Source organism: Corvus hawaiiensis, chromosome 5 (genome assembly GCF_020740725.1).
Source record: "Corvus hawaiiensis isolate bCorHaw1 chromosome 5, bCorHaw1.pri.cur, whole genome shotgun sequence".
NCBI classification, from domain to species: Eukaryota; Metazoa; Chordata; class Aves; order Passeriformes; family Corvidae; genus Corvus; species Corvus hawaiiensis.
Window position 1 is genome coordinate 73,801,722 of NC_063217.1, and position 16,897 is coordinate 73,818,618.

General features: G+C 39.5%; 1 protein-coding gene across 1 annotated transcript in view; it reads right to left on the reverse strand.

Moving 5' to 3' along the window:
• LARP7 (La ribonucleoprotein 7, transcriptional regulator) overlaps positions 1-16,897 on the reverse strand; it is a 23,799-nt gene continuing 6,902 nt past the window's right edge. The window contains exons 5-13 of the mRNA XM_048303701.1: positions 15,704-15,868; positions 15,094-15,202; positions 14,084-14,458; positions 13,419-13,548; positions 10,841-10,989; positions 9,868-9,986; positions 7,235-7,394; positions 5,080-5,171; positions 1-468 (exon numbers count right to left, since the gene is read on the reverse strand). Coding sequence (XP_048159658.1) covers positions 388-468; positions 5,080-5,171; positions 7,235-7,394; positions 9,868-9,986; positions 10,841-10,989; positions 13,419-13,548; positions 14,084-14,458; positions 15,094-15,202; positions 15,704-15,868 — 1,380 coding nt within the window. The 3' untranslated portion in view covers positions 1-387. The remainder of the gene's footprint in view (positions 469-5,079; positions 5,172-7,234; positions 7,395-9,867; positions 9,987-10,840; positions 10,990-13,418; positions 13,549-14,083; positions 14,459-15,093; positions 15,203-15,703; positions 15,869-16,897) is intronic.

A 16,897-nucleotide genomic window follows, 5' to 3' on the forward strand; every position in this document is an offset into this window, starting at 1 on the left:
TGAAATTCTCAAGCATTTTATTTTATGACCTAGTGTATAAAACTTCAACATACAAAAACAAAAAAGGAAAAACAAACAAACAAAAACAAAAAAAAAAAAAGAAAAAAAAGAAAAAAAAAACCAAAATCCCAACAAATTGGAAGTGAACTAAAGGAAGATCTCATATCGCACATGTTCCAAAAAGCTTTACCTAAGGGCTCAGAAGCAGTAAACATTCAGCCTATTACAAATGGGATTCAGAACCAATCTTCACACTTGCAGTCTGCAGAGCTATGGATCCAAGGGCCCAGGTTTAGTTGCTGTAAGCAGTGGTGGTTGTGAGGGCTGGTTTTGGTTGTTTGGTTTGGAGTACCTACAGTTCACTTCCAAGCTCACCATCAACCCTGGTTAGTTGTCATCAGTGAATCGAATGTGTTTGCTTGTCTGCTGAGTCTTCTCGAGCCGCATCCTTTCAGCTTTAGCAATCAACTGCAAGCAGGAAAAAGGATGGGGAAAATTAGAGCAAAACAATCTTGTTATCATTTTACTTTACAATCATGGATATATTCCATCCCTTGTTCCTCCAAAAATGGTTGAAGACAACAAAATTGCAATTTCAAAATCCTAAAATACAGTCTCATACAGTAAGTTAAAGAACTTTATTTTTTGACGGGATTCATTTTGCTACTGATGTAGGAAAAACAAGGTTAGACCACCAAAAAAAAAAAAAGAGTGCTTTATGAATATTGTAGCATTTTAAACAGGAAAAAATCCCCACGTGCCTCCAGCACACCACAGAAACTCCCCATGAACCCACTCAAGAACAAACACAGAAGCACAGAAAAACCACGCACAGAGACCACAAAAAACAGACAAAATAAAAAACCCACAGAAACCCCACACATGAACAAATACAAACACAAACCCACTGAAAACACAAACAAAACACACAAGCCACAAAAAATCCCCAAACCCAGGCAAAAACTTTCACACTGAAACCACAGACTCCCATAGGAACACACACAGAAACCACAAAACCCCTAAAACCCCCACAAGAACATAAAGAAACCACAAAACCCCCATAACACCACAAGAACGCACACAAACACACACAAACCACAAAACCCACAAATCAACACAAGAATACCCACAAAAAGGCACATGGAGAAACACCACAAACCAACACACCACCACACCTAAGGACACATAAAAACCCTACAGAATCCAACACATGAACACAGGCACATACAGAACCCAGAATTCCCCCTGCAAAAAAATCCACCAGCCTCCCTAAAACTAACAGAAGAAACCCAAACCCAGTAAGAAACACCAAAACCAACCCCTGAAAATACGTAGCTTGCCAAAAAATACCCAAATGGAAAAAATTACCAAAAATCTCCCAAGCTCCTCAAAATACCCCCAAGCCCCAATACAAGAATACACTTAAAGGCACATTAAAACCCCCAAATCCCACAAAAACCAACAGCCAAAGGCATGTACAGAACCCACAAAACCCATCACAACACACAGAAAACCACACATACGGAAACCACAAACCAACACAAGAAACCACACAAAAATGCACTCACACGTAACACAACACCACACAAAAAACTCGCAAACAAACAAAAAAACAACGAACAAACAAGCAAAAAAAACCCCCCAAACCCACCACCCCCCTTGATAAAAACCCAAACAAACAGACAAAAACCCACAGCAGCTTCTCTTCTGGGGACTACTCAAGCATGTTAGCTGGTGTTATGGGGAAGGGCCATTTGCTCCACAGGAAGGACAGTGTGCCAGATATTAACAATTGCACATACAAAGCAAATTAATTGTTACTTCTGCATACGACTGAGTCCTGCACACAGCACAGAGGTGCACGTTGTGCTGCTGCACTCACTGTGGCAGGCAAGATTTGAGGCTTTCTCAATCAGTCTCCAGCAATAAAACTGACCTAAAGACGGCTAACTTTTATTCTCTGGTGCCTAAAAAATCCAGTTTAAAATAGTCCAAACCTAAGAGGAAGCAGAGTACAGTGGTTTACTCGTTCAGCATAGGAATGGAGAACGACAAACACGGGAAGGGGAGCTCTGAGACACAAGCTGCCCGGCTCATACTGCTGACGGCTTCCATTCCAGTGCCTCAGAATTTGCAAGAGGCCTCAAGGATTTCCATTTCCAGCTTATCAATTCATTATCAGCACCTGTGTGTAAGCACACCTCTACTCCTGAATCCAAACAGGGATCCAGCCATTCCATAGTACCAGGGTCACAGAACCAGGGAAAAGTGTTCTGGTGTGGGACCTGTCCGCACAGGCCCACAGACAGGGAGCTGCCCCAGTCTTGCAAGGACACAGCCCCTGAGCCCCAGGCATCATCAGCAGAGTGTGGGCTGTGCCGAGACATTCCCACTGTCCTCCTTTTCCGTATATCCATATATCCTGCCAATTATTCCGCCCTTCGCAAATACTCAATTCTCACTTCCCTGCCAAATGCCTTTCACTTCTACCAGCCCTCCCACCCTCTTAAACTTCCTCCTTCCCCCTCTGGAAGGGGGTCCCAGGTGCAAATGAGGTTCAGCAGCACCTCCCCCCAGGAGAGGAGGATCCAAGCAGAAAGCTTGCAGGCACTCCTGCCTTGGCTTTGGCAACGGGAGACTCCAATAGGTCTGGAGTTTAAGGCTACAGACTGATGAATTGCTTTAGGGCTGAATAAAGTGGCACTGCCCTAAAAGGCAGTTCTGGCTGGAAGTTTTCCATCTGTATCAGTAAATGACAGAGGTGGTTTTATCAGGCAGTTAAACAGACAAAAGGGAAGATGGATTGGGAAGGGGCGGCAGAGGGGAGCAGAGATGTGACAATCAACCAGGCCTGGGGAAAAGACACTGGACACCTTTTTCACACCAAAGGATGGCCAGGCCTTTTCTGAGGAAGCTTGGGATTTTCAATCTCTTTTGGACATCTGGTTTATTATAGGAACTGTGCCAGAGGAAGTAAAATCTCTACCACTTGCTTTGGTTTTGGGCACTGCACCAGCCATCTGCTGAAGTGATCCTTAACCCTTATCCTGAGGAAAGCTGAGTTGGCCTATAGTTTTTAGCAAGCACGGAAAAGAGGAATCTCGAACTGCCTAAACTCAAAAGCTGCATGCTGCATATGATGGGATGCAGTCCATGCATTTCAACACTGATGGAAGGAAAACATAAGATGCCTTAATTCCAAGCATAAAGCAGCTAAACAGGCAAAAAGCTCCATTTCAAAATCTCGTAAGGCATTTCAAAACGTTACTATCAGAATAGACTTTGACAAGAAAGGCATGCTAATGGCACATTTTGCTGAAGGTATTTAGTTATGAATTATTGTATTACTTTTTTCTACCTTTGAGACCTTCAGAAGAAATCACTTTGGGAATACTAAGGAAAAATTTTCAAATTGGAAAATATTAATGAACAGAAAAATATTTTTTAATGATCAATCTGTATTTCAGGAATACAGCCTGTCAAAAAGTAAGGAAGGGGTTAAGATTTACTGACTGCAGAGCAAGGCATTCTTGTCTTGATGTTTTGCCTAACAGCGTTAGCATTTAAATAGAATTCCCCAGGCTTTGAAGTTCACACCTCCCGGTGTGGCAAGGTGATGGGCAGGGGGAAGGAGCAGGAGTTTGCATCTTTGTGCTGCCATTGTTAGGCAGAACCGAGACAGTTTGTATTTGCAAGCCTAGATGAGGTACATTACTGCCCAATTTACACCAGTTTGGTCAACAAATATCAATCTTCAAAAGATGAAGAGAAACTTGGAGCAAGGGCTCCTACGGTCAAAATTAAAGTCAAAGGTCCCACTGGCACCTTTGGTTTAAAAAAGTAAAAGTACATTTAAAAAAAAACCTGGCAACAACCAAAAAAATGTTCTAAAGCTGCAGTTTTCAAATTCACTTTCTGCTTATATTAAAGAATAATGTCTCGAATCAATGCCATTTTTAGGCTTTTAAGAAAATTAAATCAGACCTTCGGGCAAAGCACATCTTTCTTTAAAAAAACTCAACTTATTTGTGTGCAGGATCTCTGAAAGAACATTCATACAAACAGGATAAGACATGCAAAATATGCCTTACAGAAGATAAGGTTTTGACCTGTATGACTGCTGTTCCTTTAGGTCAATGAAATTTTCTATTACATACGGGACAATTTTTTTTTTTTCCTAGGGTCCAGGAAACAAAGAGTCTCAAAAGTAATCAACAAATAATTAAGGTCAGATGATTCTGAAGTTTTGCAAGCCACAGCAAAAAAACCGCAGGCTAAAGCCAATTCAGAAACCTTATCTGGAGTGTGTGAAGCAAACCTGGCAATAAAACCTCTGTGAAATACTCTCTGGCTCCTCTCTGTCAGGTCAGGGATCTGACTTGGCTTAATGAGAGAACCCTTCATGCCTGGAAGGATCTGCTGGGGCTGGAGCAGAGGCAGCAGCCTGCAAGTTCATTGCAACACCCCCTCAAGGCTGCAGCCTGACGGGCACAGCGAGGAGAAGGCTGGTCTTTCCCAGTTTGGATCTGGAAGCTGTACAGCTATGGATGCTTGCAGGAGGACCCAGATTTGGCTGTGTCGGAGCAGTCAAACTGGTGCACAGGCTCCTGACCACACTGGGAACACACCAGCATTCGCCACAGCACAAATAAAATTATGTTAATTGTGAGGAAAATGAGATTGATTCTCAAGAAAATGATTTTCTGGATCATACCAGAGAATTAAGAGTGTAGCACTAGCCTTGATTTCACTAGAGCACATCAAGAGTACTTAACTTACTAATTAGCTCATCCAGACAGGGTTTGAAAAGAAATCCAGGTTACAAATTAAGTTCTAGCCTTTAGTCATGGAGTTAACTTTCTGCAATTGTCCCTGTAAAGACAAGCCTTGCACTTGTCAACTGGAGCAGGACAGCCACACTCATTACTTCGTGGCTGTAAAACCCTGCTTGCCAAGTCAGTAGGGAGTGATTTAACAGAATTAAATACACAGAGTATCAAAAACCGTGGAGCAGTGCAGTAACAGTGTCATGTTTTCCACCATGGCTGCCACAGGAAAAAGCTGTGATTTGCAGGTTACCTTCTCAGTACCCCGCTTCTTTTCTCGAGGCTGGTTCAGCTTAGCTTGTCTGTCCACCAAAATCTTCTGCCAGTAACGTTGCTCATGGTCACCTTGGGGGAAAATGAACATTGAGGAATATCAATAAAAGGAGCCACAAGAAGTGGATGAAATCTTTTCTAAAGTAAACACTCATGAAAATACCTTTCAGGGAAACCCAACAAGTATTTCCCCAGTAGTCTTACATGTCCTATGCACAGAAGCCATACAGAATTGCTCTCTACATGCCATCAGCAAAAGGAGCTGAGTTTTAGCTGAAGTTGCACCACAGCACACTGAGGCCCCTTTGATTTACTGATGTACTCAACCTCTGACTCATTTTAAACAACTACCAAACAGGAGGGGAAAAAAAGTAATTATTGTAAGAACAACTGAGACTATTTTGTTTCATCAAAACCATTGCCTGGAGTCTTCACGAGCTGTCAGGAATATTTGAACACAGGCAGCAATACAAAAGCAAGTAATTCTGCAGCTTTTCTCAGCATCTGCTTTGCAGGGAAGCAGCAGTTGACCACTTTTCCTTCTGGTGTGTGATGTAATTATCGCTATGGGAATTCTGTGATATTATTTCCATAGTCTCATCTTCATCCTCATGGGTTCATCTTCAGCCACAGGGCAGTTTCTGAAAGATCTTGGGAAAGACTCCTGCAAAAGTTAACATCTAAACATGATCACAGATGCTTACCATCTTGCCAGATGCCAAGCTGAAGATAGCTAAAGTCAAATCCTGAAGAGTAAAATACTACTGGGAAATGTTTAGCCCCTGCTGCAGGGAGCATTAAATTCTTTCCTTTTCATCTCTCACCTTCTGCCACTAAGAAAAACAAAAATCCCTACTATGAGTCCCTTGTGCATTCCTGGAAAGCTTTTCCATTCTCATTTTAATGAACCAGTTAGAAAAAAATAAATCTTAAGACTATGAATGGAATGCTCCTACAATGTAGTACTTACTCCTAATCTCCTACTGCACTCTTATGTAAGGATACAAAACCAGAGACAAACAGACACAGAGCACACAGCTGTAGAACACAAAATTTGAGGATATTTCTGGATCTCTGAAACACAGAGCACACTGGAGACAAATCTATCTCCACATGACATTAGCAGCACTCACTGAATCTCAAACTCCAATTAACTTTGATATGATCATGAAGGTTAATGCTTCCATCAAAGCTTCCCCTTCTGCAATCCTTAAGTAGCGTTTTGGGGAGTCTACATCCCTGCACCCATGAGACTGGGCCCTATGTAAGGATTTGGGCAGGAGTGGGGTAAAATATTTAAATACACACATGAGGCAGTCTCATATTGATTGTTTAATCTGGGAGGTTTTTTTGCATATTCACAATTTTTGGTGTATCTCTTGAATACAGAAGTTCTGTGAATACACCAAGTTTGAGAGACTTCCTCTTTTTTCTATCCCTCAATTCCACAAAGAGGCTTCTCCACACTTGGCAAACTAATCTAGTCTAAGAGAAGATACAAATTTAGAACAGCACAGTAATTTCGGAAAGAAATAACACACATTAAAATAAAGTTCAAAAGTAGAGCCCTTAAGAACCCTTAGAGAATAACAACTTTTTTGTAAATACATTAAAAAAAAAAAAAAAAAAAAAAAAGGCTTATTAGGGCCTAAATTATTCAACTTCCTGAAAAATAAAGATCAATTAGTAGGTAAGTGCTAAACCCACTTTACATGTATCCATGCTGTTAGATCCTTGCTATGTCATTTCACACACACGCTCAGTATTTTCAAGGAAGTCTTCCTTTAAAATTCTTTTGCACTATCAGAATGTTCTATTCATAAAGCTGAAATGTGAATTAAGTTCTATAGTCCTTTGCCACTGAAAGTGAAGCAAATCCATCTAAAAAGAACAGAATTAAGTTTGTAATAGCAAGCAAAAATCATTATTTTCCTCTGAATAGTGGCATAAAACCCCTTTTAGTTTTCCCAAGTTCATAGTAATTGCAAAATGAGAAGACTCTCAGAAAAAAACCAAACTAAACATGCAATCTTTTTCCCCAAGATATCTAAATATATCCATAAATTCACCAGAAACGATCCCTTTCGCAGTACTTACGGCTTCTCCTGTACTTCTATGAAAAAAAGAAGTCTTACCAGTGAGAACTTCGAATTTCCAGTTGTTTTTGATCTGTATTTCTTTGTACAATTTCATGACGGTCTGTGCATCCTCGGGAGTCTTAAAACGGACGTGACACTCGGTGTCTCCCTCCAGCATGTCAACATAAGCTACCTCAGCCAGCACTGCCAGAGCATCCTGTCAAAGCATGAGACAATACACACCATAAATCAGCCTTCAAAAAGAGAATATAAAAAGAGTGACTTTTGACCATTCCATTTGGAGGTCATTAACATTTTCAAAAAGGTCATGAAGCGAAGAGGCAGTAAGTGAACTTTGTCATTTAATCGATCAGTCTCTTGTCAAAGAATTTTGAATTAACATATTTTCCTAAGAAGGTTATAACTGAATTCTGATTTATGAGCCTGCAACCTCTACCCATCTATCTCTCATCGTGCCCTCCATCAACAACTTAAAGCAGTAATTCCTGGAAATGTTGTGGTATCATTTTACTAATGGAGCATTACCCCTTTATTTCAGCACTGTATCTGATTTTTTTTCAAAAGTAAAAACTGTGTAGTATAACACGTATAGATCTCAGCCTAACACAAAAATATCAAGCTTGATTCTACACATTAAATGTATAAAAGCAAGCTCATTCATGGCAGATTATTTGAGAAAGGAGTAGTAGTAAAACAACTCTATCTTTATGAAGTGACCTCTGCCTGAAAATTTTCACCGACAGCTGAAAGGAGAAGAGTCACAAATGCTCTTGCAGATGAAGTACTTCGCTTGTAATTCCTGCTGTTAGGGAAATTAAGTAGGACCACACATTCCTAGTCAATTTCGTTCACAGCAGGCAGCCCAAGTAAGATGCCTGTATTCAGGAATCACACACTGCTTTTAACCCTCCACTACCAAGGGCAGCCTTAAAACAGAACAAAATTTAAGTGACAACACTGTTAAGATCATTTGAGAGCCAGCAAAAGCTACTTTCCAGCCTTATCCTGTTATCCCAAAGTCAGGATTTCATGGAAAACTAAAACGAACCAAATAGTTCCATGGAGCTGGCAAAAACTAGTAGCCCTGAGGAGCACCTCAAGAGCAAAATAGGGAAGCAGTGAAGTGTAACATTAAAATATCAAAATAATTTTTAAACAACACTGCAAAGACGTTTCCAAGTTGTGTGGCACGCATAACTGCTTCCATACCACGAGAAATGCAGATCGGTTCGGGAAGCCTGAGGGGGGAAAAAAAGCCCTGGAAGCACTGCTTTGTGGCCTTTTGCTGCAGCTGACAGCCCAGTCACACAGCAAAGCCAGGTCTGGTTGCACTTCTGCCTTCCACAGTTAGGCAACTAGCATGGCCAGAAAAACAAAAAAGAAAGGAAAGAAATAGCAAAAACATTTCAGTTTTCCGTTATTTAAACAGTAAGCTTTCCTTTTGCCCACAACATATTAAGGTGTGACACAAACGTAACCCAGTGAGGCGTATCCTGCAGTCAAAGGGGCCCTCAGAGGCTACAGGGACAACTTGTACCACATTCTCTCAGTGTCTCCAACACTCAGACTGCACCAGCTGCCTTCAAATACACCGAGAAAGATTAGGCTGCTTAAGTTGAAACCCCACCACCAGTGAGATGAGGGGTTCTCACATATTGCTTAGGTTCATGTACACATCAAGCCTCATGAACTTGCAAGCAGCTGGTGACTCGAAATGGCCTCCTCAGCTATAAATGTTTGATAAACAGTATCAGAACTCGCATTTTAAACCATTCCCTCATTGTCCTGAGTGGCCTGGATTATGTGCACCAACCTTGAGTTCAAGTTGTTCAAATTCTTTCCAGCTGTTACTCATCCTAAAAGTGCAATTCGGGAAAGAAAATGTCCTGTGTAACATGAATGGAAAATTCAGGATCTGGAAAAAGCCTGTTATTTCCTTTGGAAAACTCTTAATATTTCCATTTCGAAAGGATGCTGCTTAAAACTGGTATTTTTCTTAAGAAGAAATATTCTACTCAGTGTATGTAACTTTTGTGTCATCACACGTAACCAAAGCTATCTAAACACTTTTTAAATTGAGAAAAACAAGCACTTGTATTAGGAAAAAAGTGACTGAATCAACAAGTTCCACTGCTGTCACTCTCCCTGAAATGGAGTTTTTGTCATTGTAAAATTCTTATTGAAAGAAAGAAAATTGGTTTCTCATGCAGAGCGCATTCTCCTGCCCCCAAATTCCTGCTAAAGATAAAAACACCATAAACTTTAAAAAACCCCCACATATATACTTTTACAGCTCTTTTGTCAGGATGACTGGCACAGTGACAAATGCAGAGCACTGCAGCAGTCTCCAGCTCCTTTTTTTAAACTGGAAAGCACAAGAGCATTGCTTATTCTCCTCAATATTTTTGTTATACACCTGACATTGCTCCAAGCACACAAAAGCCTTGGTTTTACTTTGAAACGTACTCCTTAGTGTATTTTGCCATGGAAAAATCTGCCATTAACAGATACTAAAGAAGAATCTGTACACAGCTACTGGCCAAATAGATGAAAAAAAAAAAAAAAAAAAAAATCAGTGAGACTGGGTGAAATGGTATTCCATATTCAAACATTTGGGGGCAGGGTAAGAGGAAAGGCTAACAGCTGCCCTGAGGTTACAAAGGCATTACCTTGATCTGCTTCCTGCCCGGCAGGGGCTCGGTGCTAATGATCTTCACAATTACTCCGCTGACGAACTGAGGCCCCATTGTGTTGGCCTTGGCGGGAGGGGCACAATCTTCACTGGTGGCTGGTCAAGTTAAAAACAGGGTGGAGAAAAAAATAGAAAAAAGTTTTTACATTTATTAGGTTGAAAAAATTAAGAAGTTATGAAAGCACAGAACAATGTATACAAGCATCAAATATTGTTACTGTAGATTGAGGTTTATTAAACGAAGGATCAAGACTGTCCATAGGTTCCAGTCAATTTTAGTAAAAAAAAAAAAAAAAACAAACAGCTTCAAGAAAAGTCTGAGAGAAAGTTTTACAGTCCACGGGGTCCTTCCTATAAGAATATTTTTTCTATTGTACCAATAGTAACCCCTCAGTTCTAGAGTGATTGAAAACATGCAGAGGGCCACTGGAACATCAATGTTAAAGCTACTCAAGGGAAGCACAGAGCATTCAGAGCAAATAAAATAAAGAAGAACTCTAAACCTGAAAAAAGAAGTAGAAATTTAACTATGAGGACATAATTACAAAGCTCATCTTATCTATAGAGCTGATAAAGCCCAATTCCAAGTTGGTTTTTTGCATATCTCTGGTACAGTTAAACCCAAGCAGGTCGGGCCCAAGCTGCAACACCCAAAAAGCTGATTGCTGATTTACCTCTCTGAGGCTAATTACAATTACCTCAATATATCTGTAAGCCTGGAAAGTGCTACTGAAATATTCTGAAATCACTTTAGTATATATTTATATAACTCCTTACTCCCAAATCCACCTAAATACAGGGGGTTGCTCTTGCTATCTGACATTTTGAGAAAACAACAGCCATTTTACAAAATACAACCTTGTGGCAGTGTTTCTGCAAGATCAGGGTCTTGCAGCACTTCTGTTTGCATACTAGAAACATCAAGAAAACGAGAAAAAACCCAGGATTACTTTTGTCATTTTCAGATTTCTGCACACCAGATTCTGTTTCCATCTCTCCCACGGGCTCAGGTTTTATTTGAGACATCGTTTTCTTTAAGGAGGCCATACTGGCTTTCTGCAGGGCCAAATATTCTTGCTTCAAATCCATCCATTCAGTCCTAAAAGCAGCAACACAGGCACAGGACCGTCAGTTGTAAACAAGAAACTGATGTTTAGAAACTTAATGGTAATTTAACAGGTTACAAACAGCTTTAGGTGGACTTGGTGGACAGTGCAGACCATTCTGCCATTAGAGATCTCCCTGAACTTCAGTCAAATTCAGTTTTGTCCCTAGCTGAATTGCCGATGACTTTGCTTCAGATTTTAATAATCCAAGAGAGTTCCAACAACCTCAACCTATCGTTCCAACGGAGTGGCTTTCAAATTTGCTTTAAATATTCAGACAACATAGCAAACAGTTTGGTAAACTGTGTCTTCCACTGGAACTACACGGAGAACAGGCACTAAATTCAGAGTTAATTCAGAGAGACAGTGAACTCTCAATTCACTGAATTAGTTCAGTGAACCCGCTCCTTTGTCACTATATTAAGAATCAGTCACTCATTTTCTAGAAAAAAATCATTGATGGAAAATCAACAACTGGTTAAACTCACCGAAAACCTACCGAGATAAGAACATTCCTCACTATTCAAATGCATTTTGGTTAAAAAGTACCCCCTCATGGAAGCAATTTATATATTTACATACATTTAACACGGAGATGTTTCTGCAAACAGCGAGAACTTTGCTCCACAGCAACACAATGCCCGCAGTGCCACTGTGAGAACGACTCATTGTTACCCTAATCTGTCCTATCAAACAAGCTGATAGAGGATTTTTAAAGAGGAGGATATCTTGTGGTAATGGTTTTAGCTGTTAACAGTGACAACTGTATACTTCAAAAAAGCATCCAGACTCACCCAGGATCATACATTCTCAACGGAGCAAAGGCATTAAAATAACAAAAGACCCACGTAAGGATTCGTGGAGATAAAAAGGCAACACCATCCCATAGCAAGGTTTGGTATAAATACAAGCTCAAGGAGGAGCTTGGTAGCTTGTCTCGAAGGAAGAGGAGATCATGGAGAACAAGTCAGGCAAGTATTTGCAATGCTTATAGTCTTTAAACTTCTTTTACTCCTTTGCTACACTTGAATAACATTTAACTAAAACTCTGTGTTTGTTGCAGTGTGCTCAGAATGCCGGTGGCAGAGGACAAGCTCCGCTGATAACATTTTAATCAATTTTTTTTGGTGTGTGTGGACCCCTTTTACTTTAACATGGAGGTGCTTTCTGTGATATAGAAAAAGTAAGTGCTTCCATGTTTTAGTAGAGGTGAATCCTGATCGCAATCATGAAAGACCATCTGGGATTTTGCTTTTTTTATGGCCTGCAGATCAGTTGAAGATTTTTCGATCCGGGAAAAAGCTTTCATGTGAGCAAATCTTCTCCAAAAGCTAAAATCTAAGTGGCTAAAGTTCATTTGAAGCGATTTTTAATTTTAAAGGTCTCCCTTTGCTTTAACATGGAGGTACCTGCTGCCTAAAAAAGTAAGTGCTTCCATGTTTCAGTGGCGGTGGATCCTAATCTTCTAAGCCTTCTTACAAGGAATGTACATGTATATTTTTTATTACTGCATTTTTGTTTTTAATTATTATGTAGTTCCTCCAACAAAGGACCCCCATTACTTAAATGTGGATGTGCTTGCTTTGCTCCACAACAGTAAGTGCTTCCATGTTTTAGTGGTGGTGAATCCTTTTTACCTCAACATTTCCCTTTGGAAATGTATCAAATTATGAAAAAATGTTTCTACATAAAGCCCAATTTTGAAGCACAAGACGGCGAGGACCCCCTCTACTTTAACATGGAGGTACTTGCTGGATGCCTAAAAAGTAAGTGCTTCCATGTTTTAGTTGTGGTGACTCCTAAAAGCCCAACACTTTTGCATTATGAGCTTGGCAGAACTCTACACATCAAGCAATGAAGACTTTAGTATTTCAATCTTTTTGCTACAGCCTAATACTGTTGCTAATATGCAACTCTGTTGTATAAAATTTGGAATTGCACTTTAGCAATGGTGATGGACTGTCAGACATATCAAGACTAAAAGAAATTTTTCAAGCAATAAAATGTTAAAAGAGTATACATAACACGTGATTCTATCTTTCCTACAAGTGACAAAAAACTGCATACTGCAGGAAAACATGAGCAAGCCAACATTATAAAAACATTAAAAATGTGGTACCACAAAGCAACAACGTTCACAAGATCCCTGAGATATAGAGAAATCGTAAAGTGCAAACAAAACTGCCAAGAGGCCCAACATAGACCGAGATTAAAAGTGTATATTAAACCTATAGATTTGTTTCATAAATACAGATGTGAAAACGGGAAAAACGTGGGGGATTTTGTTAGCATTAGTCTCATTCAGGAGTTCTCTCTTTCTGAAACCACCCAACCACTTCCCAGTACTACTTGGCGGGGGGGGGGGGGGGGTAATCAAGTAACTCGGTGATATCACAGAAAACAGATAATGTACGTCACCTACTTGGAGAGCACTCTGAGCGGAATGACTTCTTCACCCATTTTGTGTCTTTCTTTGTGTTTTTTCTTGTGTTTTCTTTTGGATTTGGAAAGGGATGTTTCTTTCTTGTCTTTGTCTTCTTCTGCGGAAACTTCTACATTAAACAGTCCAAATGAAAACATGTTGAATTCTGACATAGTTAGATGTTATTTCAATAAAATCACATGCAATATCTACTGGTTCCTTGCATTAACTACTTCTAGTCCATTTCATCAACTACCCAAATTTACTTGTCAGACTAAATCTGACTTCAATGCAGCTTATCTCATCTCATGAAACAAACTGGATCATTAGCTTTTCCCTTTTGTATTTTAATTTATTTACCTAGATTCCTGGCTGTCCCCATTTGCCTAGGCCGTCTGTTTAACCCATACCTTACTTCACTCAAGTTCTATTGATAGGAACTTCTTTGAACTATTTTTACTATTGATTAGATTTCCCTGCTTTGGCAATGCAGGTTCTTCCTTATTCTCCCATGTAACTCCTTGCCTTAACAGTGACTCTTTGCTAATGCCTCCACTATATCCAGCCTATCTCTCCTCATCCATACAGGGTACCTGCCATTCCCTTTCATTCATGCATATATTATCATGCAAATCATGATAATAAAAAGAGGCAAGATTTTTTACCATTGGCATCTTTTGGAGCTTCTGTTGTTTCTTCTTTTACTGTTTCCACTTCATCTTTTTCAGCAGTTTTCTTGACTTTTGGAGCTGATGCCTCACCATCTCCTGAGCTGGTTCTTTTTCTCTTTCCTGGCCTGCTTTCCCAGGTTACCTCTGAGCTCTCTGTTCTGTCCCATTTCCTTTTCTCCCTTTTGGAGGGCTGCCTGGGAGTCTCAGTTCCCTCCATCTCAGAACACTCTGATGGAGTCCTGTGTCTTTTAGACTTGGGTACTGGCTCTGCTGTAGTGTTTATGTTTGATTCCTTCGGCTCTGCAGCTGCCTGTGCACTGCTCTCTTTCTTGATTTTGGATTTCTTTTTTTTCTTCTTTTTCTTCTCTTCTGGATTAAAAACACAATACTTAAAACTGCCCATGATTTAACATGAGATTAGATTTAACTTAAACAATCATGATAGCACATATCATGATAAAACTGGGTTGTTAAATGAGATGCTTGTCTCTGGCATTTCTATGGGAGAGATGCAACACTGACATGAAGTTTTTCTTGGGTGCTTTAAGAAGGAAAATAAGTGGGTGTAAAGCAAGGTTGAAAAAACATGGATTTGATTTCATTATTTTTGTTTCCAATAACAGTTACTGGTATAACAAAGAACTAGTGATAATGGCGAGGAATAGTAATGTGATTTATAATTAGTCTTACGAAAGAGATGAGAAGGTGTCTGGAGTCTGGGAAATTGTATTACACCACAAGAAATGAGGGAAAATGTTTTGGTGATGAAGTTGCAACGTAGTCCTGTCATGCTGGTTTGTAAGTTACAGTAGATTTTTCATACTTAAGCCTATGCTGGCCCAACACAGCAACATGCATGGTTTTTATTAAAAACTTTTAAGAAACATGAAATTAAACTGCAGTAACACAGCAGCTGAAATTTTTGTCTTCAGAAGCTGAGACACAAAACTCATCCAAATAACTTAATAATGGTTCCTTGATCCCAATAATTTAGCAACACTTACCTACTACAGTGTTGTTACTTGAATTCAGTGTAGGAACTGGTTTATTCTTTACTGTTTTGGGGAAAATCCCAGGTTTCCGTGGCGCTTCTTCTGGTGGATTATTCAAAAACTAGAAGAAGGAAAATGAAAACCACATAACATGACTAAAAAAAAAAAATCATACTTTAAAGACTCTACATTCAACTTAAAACCAGCAATCCTAATCACATTTCAATACATAAATACTTTCAAATACATTTAAATACAAAAAAATTTGTATGACCATGCTTGCTTGACAAAATTTAATAATCATTTTACTGGTGCACAGAGATCTCTTTCTGTAAAAGATGCCAAGAGTGGCCAACCAAATTATTTGGAAAAAAAAAAAAAAAAAAGCCATTGTATTTCTACAAAGTCTTCAGGTTATTAAAAGAATTAAATCTTTAAAGATTTGTGGAACTGATTGTAGGTCTGGGAGTAGCAAAGAGGAACTCCTGTTAAGTGAAGCTTATAAATGATGATATTTTAGGAATTTCTCTAAGATTTAGTAGGTGACCTAGTAAAGAGCACATCATTCATATCACAATGTGACACCAGGAACAATGTCAGCAGCAGAGGCACCAGCACTCACCTCAATGGCTTTCTCTGCTTGTTCTTTAGTTTCAAATTCAACAAAAGCAAAGCCCTTTGGATCACCAGTGCTCTTATACCGGGGGATACTGACGTAAACTACGTTGCCACACTTCCCAAACACCCGCTCAATCCAACTGTGATTGACATTTTTGGGAAGCAGCTCCTAAGGGAGGAAAAAAAAAAAATTGAAGTTTGATGCTAAAACGTTGAGAGTCACAGTATCCAGGCAGTAAAAAGTGACCTGAGAACAGATCTCTAATCATTCATACACCTGTAACAAATACATTATGTATGTAATTTAGATGCTTATTTCTTCCTGTGACAGACACCGAGACTTGCAGCTGTATCTTTGCAACATAAAATCTCTCAGTAAATTTAAAACCTTGGAGCAAATACAGGACTGGCATGTCCCAAAAGACCCTCTGCAAAGCACAAGCTATTTTTTTCCTAATTGTTGGTAATGCAGGAAGGTATCACAGAAAGAATTCCAGCAGGCCAGTAAAGAGTCACTACTGCCAAAATTTTTACCAGTAGCCAGTATTTTCAAGTTTTGCAGTTAGAGCTTAATTCATCAGATGAGCAGAAACTTTTAGGCAGCTTCCTGGATGACAAAACTGCCTGTTTTTACTTCCATAAAGTCCTTAATATAGCAACACATGTTAGCAGCTTGCAGATACGGTGTCTGAGTTCAACATTTCCCCTCCTCCATCAGAGAAATCGTGTGGCACCAATTTCTCACTAGACCCAAGGGAACACTTTAAAATCCCACTCTCAAATTCATGCCTAAACAACAACAGTGTTGCCACTACTTCGTTTTTTTTTTTTTTTCCACAACAAGTTACTGCACTAAAAGGTTGTCCTCGCAGGGAAACACTTACCACATTCAGATTTTCTTTTTACGCAAACTTTGCCACACTCAGAAGAACATTTTGGTATGGTTTGGCTTTAAGTTGAAAAGCCAGTTACTTCAAGTTTTAAAGATTTTATGGGATGAGTGCAAAAATAATAGTATAACAGTGAAGTCAATGTTAAAGCATATTAAAGTCAGATTATTCCAGAAAAATTTAATTTACCAACACTTGGACTACTACTTCTCTCCCCACTGCCACATACCAGCTATTTACAAAACATTTAGCCACACAGTTAAGCTCTGTATAGACAATGTAGCTCATGACACGAGAATATCTTATCC